The 8,201-nt window shown below is 40.5% G+C and overlaps 1 protein-coding gene across 1 annotated transcript; it reads right to left on the bottom strand.

Annotated features, from left to right (window-relative positions):
• Positions 1 to 1,870: 1,870 nt before the first annotated feature.
• On the bottom strand, positions 1,871 to 5,198 carry LOC131048268 (uncharacterized). Its single transcript, XM_059208407.1, has 5 exons — positions 5,063 to 5,198; positions 3,817 to 4,949; positions 2,983 to 3,511; positions 2,675 to 2,841; positions 1,871 to 2,611 (listed from the first exon to the last, which is right to left on the bottom strand). The coding sequence occupies exons 1-5, from the start codon at positions 5,196 to 5,198 to the stop codon at positions 1,871 to 1,873; spliced, it is 2,706 nt and encodes a 901-aa protein (XP_059064390.1).
• Between the last annotated feature and the right edge of the window lie 3,003 nt (positions 5,199 to 8,201).

The raw sequence follows: 8,201 nt of genomic DNA, 5'->3' as shown, positions 1-8,201 counted from the left end.
TCCTCCAAAGGTGAGGAGCCATCAGCTGCAAATCTTGAAAGATCCACCTATTCCTCTCCAACCAAAGATTCCAGATAATAAAGGAAGGCCCAATGGCCCAAGCAGCCTGGAGAAAGGAAGTAGAAACAGGGGCCCTTCCCCATCGTTCCCAAAATTCCACCAAAGAGGAAACATGCCAGCAGGTCGTATTCCACACTCCCCACCAGAAGTGCCAAATCTCCCTAGCATAGGAGCATTGGAAGAAGATATGGGATACACTCTCTTCACAACCTTGACACAAAACACACATAGAAGGGCCTTGAAAACCACGCTTACATAAATTATCCCAAGTGAGACACCAATTTTGGGCCACTAACCACATAAAGAAGTTGCACTTGGGCCATGACAACTTGTGCCAAACATGCTTCCACCAAGGGACCTCAATGTCCCCAAACAACTGCCTACCAATCTATTTATAACCAGCAACCACAGAGTACTTTCCAGACAAGTCTGAACCATCCCAAGCCAAAACATCAGTTCCTCTCAAAGAATTACAAGCACGGGAAGCCAAAAGTTGGGAAAGCTCACGCCTATCCCCCTCCGACCCTCCTGGAGGCCACTCAGAAGGGTGCTTCCAACGAAACCGAAGAACCAAACCATCATGTTGCGCCACCTTATAATGCTCCACAGTATCCCAGCCAGCTGCGCTAAAAACCTCAGACAGAGGCTGGAGATGAGGAAAAGAAGAAAGAATAGGAGGGTGACCATCCCAGGAATCTAACCAAAAAAGAGCCTGTGAACCCGAATGACAGATCCAAAAAAGAGCATCCTTAATCAACTGCGCCCCCACTTTCAAAGTATGCCAGATCATAGAACCACCCCCCTCCAGAGGATAGCGAGGGACCTCAAAAGAAGCAACACCCCGAAGATATTTAAGGTTGAGAATACGAGCCCATAACTAGTGCTGATGGGTGCACCAGCGCCAGTAAAGCTTAGCAGCAAGAGCTTTTCCATTCAAAATAGCAGAGCGTAAACCAAGACCCCCTTCTTGCTTAGGTCTACACACTGATTCCCACTTAACAAGGCTCCATTTTGAAGACAATAAATTACCGCTCCAAAGAAATTGACGAGAAAGAGCATCAAATTCCTTAAGGAAATACATAGGAGCCGCTTGAACAAAGCACCTGTAGATGGGAAGGGCTTGGATGACAGACTTAAGAAGAGTCAATCTAGCTGCAGAAGACAACCAATGATGGGTCCAATGAGAAACCTTTCTCCTAAGCTTATCAAGCAACTGCTGCCAAGAAGATCTGGGCAGACGGCCAACAGTAAGAGGAATACCCAAATAAACAAAGGGAAGAGTTCCAATTTGAAACCGCAGAATGGCAGCAATCCTATGCTGGATAGCTTGAGGAGTATTAAAGAAGAAAATAGAAGACTTTTGCTCATTGACTCTCTGGCCCGAAGCCGCAAGGTAGATGTCCAAAGTTTTCCTGAAGGAATCAGCCTCCCTAATACGAGCCAGACCCATAAGAGAGGTATCATCCACGAATTGGAGATGAGAAAGTGTAGGCAAGCCCATCCCCCACTGCCAACCATGAATCAAGCCATGAGAAACCTGAGATTTAAGAAGACGGCCAAGCCCGTCAGCCAGAATAATAAACAAATAAGGAGAGAGCGGATCCCCCTGACGAAGACCCCTAGTAGCCCCAAAAAGCTCAGAAGGCTCTCCATTCATAATAACCAAAAAGGAGGAAGAAGTCACACAACTCAACACCCAACTCACCCAATCAGAGGAAAAACCAAAGGCCAACAGAATCTTCTGAAGAAAACTCCATTTAACTCTGTCATAGGCTTTGGCCATATCCAACTTGATAAACATAGACCTCTCCTAAGAAGCAGCCATGGAATGAATGGCTTCAAACGCAACCACCACCCCATCCAGAATTTGCCGCCCAGCCACAAAGCCGCCTTGCTCCTCAGAAATAATCATTGGCAAACAAGATTTGAGTCTCTCAGCCATCAACTTCGTAATAATCTTATACACCACATTACAGAGTGCAATAGGTCTAAAGAGATCAAGTTTGTCAGCACCTTCCTTCTTAGGAATGAGAACCAGAAAAGTAGCATTCAAGGCGCGAAGCATCTGCTTACTATGAAGAGACTCACAAACCACCTCTAACAAATCCTGCTTCACAATATCCCAAAACTCCTGGAAAAACTCAACTGGGAACCCGTCAGGGCCAGGGGCTTTCCCTTTGTTCATCCCAAACACCACCTCCTCCACTTCAGACAAAGTCACCGGGCAAATAAGAGAAGCATTCACCTCATTAGAAATTAAAGAAGGAATACAAGCAAGGACTCTATTTTCATCAGCCTCAGCAGGTACAGAATCCTCAGTGAAAAGATTAGAGTAGTACTGACGAGCCTCTCTAGACAGAGCATGTTGAGCAGAGATTGAAATACCCTCAGAGTTAACAAGAGAAGAAATAAAGCACTTATTTCGACGAGCTTGCACAGAATAATGGAAAAAGGCCGTATTCCGATCACCCTCTTGAAGCCAATCAATCCTAGCCTTTTGTTTCCAGAAAATCTCTTCACGGAGCTCCCACTCTTCCACCAATTTCAGAGCCTAGGATTCAGCATGCCCAAGAGCCTCCGAGAAGCCCAAATCCCGAATCTGATGGGTAATCACAGCAAGGTGGTCCAGCGCTTCTCTTTTCCTAGCCCGAAAATTACCAAAACTCAACCTATTCCATCGCTTAAGATGAAACTTAACATATTGCAACTTCTTAACCAGAGAATACATAGATGTACCATAGGCAGGGGCGCCATCCCGCCACCATTGAGCCACAAGATCACCTAAAGACGGATCACACAACCACATGAGCTAGAATTTGAAAGGGGGGTTCTTAGGATTTGGAAAAGCTGAAGTCGAAAACTTAATTGGCCAATGATCAGAGCCACGCCAGTCAAGAATCTCAGAGCAAATGACCAAGCTACCTCTAACCCAAGAGCAAGAGACAAGGAAACGATCAAGCCGCTGGGCAATCCCTTCAGGCCCACTCCATCTATTATTCCAAGTGAAAATTCCATTAGAGGGTTTTACATCCATCAATGCTAGAGAGTCCACATTAGTCCGAAACATATCTGAAGCAGGGCCAAGCCTAGGCAGCCCTCCCCTTTTCTCCTCCAAGCTCAACACAGCATTGAAGTCACCAGCTAAAATCCAAGGTAGAAAGGGAGCACAGGACCTAACATACCTGATATGAGCCCAAAGCTGGGATTTACCATGAATATCAATTGGAGCATAAACATTACTAACCAAAATAGTCTCACTAGATTCCAAAATCGAGGCCACCATAGAAATAGCAGACTGGCTGGAAATCCACCAATGAGGGACAACCTTACGAGGATCCCAGAAAAGAGCCAGACCCCCAGAGGTTCCCCTAGATCCAATACACTGACACTGGCCAGAAAACCAAATACGAGGAGCATGTTGAAACATGAGATCCACCATAAGCTTAGTTTCCTGGATACAAAAGATATCAGGAGAATGAACAACAATCAAATCTTGAATAGCCTTTTGATGGGGGGTGCTATTCAAGCCCCTTGCATTCCATGAGAGAATAATCATGAGGAAGGTTGAGAGAAGTGGGCCTCAAGGGTCTTAATAGCCCCAGATTCCCCCAAAAGATCCCCAGCAGATTTAAGCTTGTCTGCATCCTTCTTACGACCAACTTTCGAAGAAAATTCAAAATGTCCCTTCTTGAGAGGGCGTTGCAACACCCCCAAGGAAGGAGAGGATCCTCACCCTTTGCCTGAAGAAAACACTGCCTTAGCCAAATCTGCTAAAACAATATCATCCTGCACATCTACAGAGGCCCCAGGAGGCTCCGAACTCCCCTGCACCAATGCCGAAGACGAATTCTGCACAACAATCGCTTTCTCCAGCCCTGTATCCATCCCAACATCCATACCAGAGGCCCTAGCAGAAAGCTCAACAAGAATCCCTTCCTCCATAGCCTGATTATCCAGGACCTCAAACCGATTGAAACCCTGATCATTCTGACTATCCTTAAAGGCCCGCTTGTGCCCCCTCCCTTTATTTCTCTGCTTAACAGGGATAAAGCCATCCTTATCAGGCCCACCCTCAACCCCAGATTCCTTCCCTTTATCCCCTTTCTCCACCGAGGGCCCAGAAGAAGGAGAAGAAGACACCCCAGCAGCTTTGGGTGCCCGAGGACACTGGCGCTGAAGGTGTCCATACTCGTGACAGAAGCAGCAACGAAAAGGGAGGGACTCATAATCAAGCGGTTGAATCCACGAAGCCGAGCCAATAAAAATTTCCAAAGAGTCTGGCAAAGGATTATTTAAGTCAATTTCAACGCAGATGCGAGCATAAGAAAATACCTTTTTCTCCAAAGTATTTTGAGCAATGGCAGCCGGTTTCCCCAACAGAGCAGCAATCCGAAGCAGAATATCCTCTCTCCAAAACTCCAACGGCAGCCATGGAAGACGCACCCAAACAGGAACCCGAGTAGGAAGATCTTCTGTCGCATTAAAACCACTATGCCAGGGCTTAATGAACAAGCCAACATGATTGTAAAAATATGGCCCTCCTTCAAAAACACGATTATGGTCTGAGATACTAGGAAAATCGACCATGAAATAGCCATTTGCAGCTACCAATAAATCAAAATCCCCCTCAACATGCCAGGTTCGACGGATCCAAGATTCTAATGCCGAGAGAGGAATCTGAATACCCAAGAACTTGCAGATCAAAACATGTTGGCTCCAATAAGCGATATCTTCCTGGACAGATTCCGGAGAGATAACCAAAACAGGCCGATCTTGACTCCGCGGCAGACATCCGTTCACTTTCTTGAGCTTAGAGCTCTCACCCACAAAAGATGACTCCAATTTTTGTGCATGCATAGCCTCTGAAAATTTTTGAGATGGCTTCAAGCCTGTAAAAACCAGACTATTGGAAACCACAGCCATGGTCCCACCCAACTCACTCGGGCTCTAGCCAACCCTTACTCCACCGCTTCCACCAGCCACTTCCCCCCCACCGAACAACCTCCCACCAGTCCGTCACCCACCCAAACCCCCGCACCACTCCACACCCAACAGCGAACACAAAGGCGAACAGGAAAAAAAGAAAAGGAAAGAACAGAAAGCCCAAACGCCGCCAAAGGGAGCAGGGAAAGGCACATGCAGGAGCCACCACGCAGCCTTAGAGGCTGCACATGGCCTTACCTGCGCACAGGAACACCATCCGCCCGCTACCGAAAAGAGAATCAAATAATATATAATACAGTGATTTCAATTTATCTGTAAGATTCTGTTTCAGAGATATTTTATCACTTCATAAGAAATATAAAATAAAATAGACTAAAATAATAATAGTTGGATTGGTCATTAGATAAATGAAAGCTCTCACACCTATCATTCTATTATTTCATAGTTAATTATTCTATTGTAAAAGCTTTTGATATTAATTTCTAATATATTTGAAAATGTGTCTCTAATTTTCATATTAATGTTAAGAATTAAAAAACTATAATTTTTCAGATACATAATACAGTAATAGAATTTTCTAAATTTTCTACAAGAACATGAACTTCTTTGAGTTATGTAATTTTTCAAAAATTAGGTTCAATCAACTTCTCAATATGAAAAGTTATGGCCTTTGAATGTTGTGTCTCTCATATTAAAAATATAAGAAAATATATGACACATAAGAAAGTTATAAAAAGGAGCTACTCTTGTTAACCTACTTGTGATGCATTTTATCACACATCAAAAGGGGTATTTAAATAGAGATAATGGAGCCAAAATGAACCACCCAAGTTAGTGGATTATGCCGAGCTTATGATAGATGGAAGGAATATATTATTTTTAGTGTGTAGACACATCTTCAAATTTAAAATTTGTATATTATTAAGGTTTTCAGATTATAGTTTCTTAATTACCATTTTATAATGTTTGATGTTGCTTCCCCTTTTATTAGATACTTCATATTTATTTTTCATGCTATGTATTGTCGCTACTATATGTTGTCATTGTTTGACTATAACTATTGTAAGAAAAAAAAAATATCTTCAAGATTGAAGATACTTGTTTTATGGCCAAGTGCATGAATGCATTTTATGAGATCCTCCTTCAAATGGTAAAATTTTATGTTACCATTGACAAATATTTTGTTATTATCATGAGACATTTTATGTTATACTTTATTAGTATGATGCTTGGTTATGGAATTTTACATGTGAAAAATATTATAACATGTCTTGTTGCTTGAGCTATAAATTTCATTGTCACAAACTAAAATTTGAGATTGGTTGTGCAATAATTTCATGGCTAATGAAATTAAGATGGCATAGTAAGCCTATTGTGAGTAACTTGTTGAGCCTAACCTAGTCTATTTAGACATTCTAGTGTTTTATGTGATACATAATTTATCTTGTGATGTGAAAATTATCATTCGTAAAGTTAAAAGGGTCTTTCATTATTGTGAAGTGTATTGTTTTGTGATGAGAGATTAATGTTTATTAGATGCTTGAATGCGTCAAAGTAGAAAAATATATTGTCCTAGGTGTCAAACTTGAATTTTATATTTTCAAATTTTAATGTTGATTTAAGATGTTCTTTCATCTCATTTTAGGGTAACTAAGGCTTTAGGTCATAGCATTTGGGGTTAAGGCCCTTTCCAAGGGCATACATTAGATCATGTGTGATTTTTTAACCTTTTCATATGATCATTTATAAATGTGATATAATTTGAATAAAATTTATCAAGTCAAGGTTGTCAGCATGCTTTAATGCCATACATAGTAGATCGTCAATGAGGAATATTTTCTACCTTGGGAGACCAAACTAAAAGCCATGCCATGAGGATTTCTCACACAAATTAAAAATATGTTTAATGTTATCTCTAAAGATAAAATTTGAATAACATTGAGAGATGAGAAGTTGGGATTTCTATTTAATTCTTAAATTTAGATGAGAAAGGGAATTTTTTACTAGTTCTACTTAGATATTTCCTATGAGTTGAAGGAAATTTGTGAGAGAATTACACTGAGGAGAAATTTGGAAGGAATTCATTTGTAGATCCTTCACCAATATCCTTCAATTATTTTCAACCATCAAAGGTAGAAATTTGTGACTCTTTTCTTATATTTATGTGATTTTTTTCTTGGAAGCATGTTAAATGATTTATATGTGTATTTTTGTAAAGTAATGTTCATTCTTTGTGTCATGATTGAGATGGGATTGATATGTTGTCGTAGACTCGCGTAATAGTTGAGAGTGTCATTTGTATTTGGGTAGAGTTGTAGTAACATCCTTGGGAAAATTTGTAGGATATGAGTACCCACACTTTGATATGGTCTTGAGATTTGTAGATGTGTGTTGAGTTGGAAATATGGGGTATGAGTGCACCCATTATTTAATGTGATTGTGAGATTATGGGAAATGTAATGAATTGGAAAATGGAAGTGGTTTGTGAATATTTTATGTGGAGATTATTTTTAACAAATTTTGATAATGTTATCTCCAAATAGTGTGCAACCCCACCTCCTCCAAATATGTTTTCATGAGAAAACCCCTATGATGTGCAATCTATTTTTAATGGATTTGTTGTGAGCTTTATGAATCTAAATATGTCTCTTTGTTTATGTAGGTTTTGAAATTTCATAGAGCATGTTAATCCATGGTGACTTCCCCAAGCTTGGGCATTGACACTTCACTCTCTTAAGATTGGCAAGTGAGCTCCCGTTGGCCTTGGAAAAAACTCCTTTTGTCTTAATGTGTGAGTTTGAAAATTGGTGAAGAACACTAGTTGGATAGAATTCCATTGCATTTTGTGTTCTTAAATATTGTATAAGAGGTTAGTGAACCCTTAAGGGGAATTGTTGTATAGAAGCAATTCTATTTGAAAATAGGGTTGAAAGTCATATGGATTAACATGTTGCATAGTATATTTTTCATGTATACATTTATGTTGTAGGATGAAATATAGTTAGAATGACATTTATATTAAGTAGTTAATCTCCTTTTTGGATCTAATTTATTCCCTTAATAATACTAAGTCCAAGGTATAAACTACAACACTAGGAAAGTCATTAGGGTTCAAAAATTTGGTTTGTTGCCCTAGATTTCATGCTAACAATCTATATTTGACAAACTAAATTAAATGAATGATGGTTGTTGTTATA

The sequence above is a fragment of the Cryptomeria japonica genome, chromosome 7 (assembly GCF_030272615.1).
Source record: "Cryptomeria japonica chromosome 7, Sugi_1.0, whole genome shotgun sequence".
Classification (NCBI taxonomy): domain Eukaryota; kingdom Viridiplantae; phylum Streptophyta; class Pinopsida; order Cupressales; family Cupressaceae; genus Cryptomeria; species Cryptomeria japonica.
Note: the sequence above shows the minus strand (reverse complement) of the source record. Positions and strands in the feature narration are given on the sequence as shown.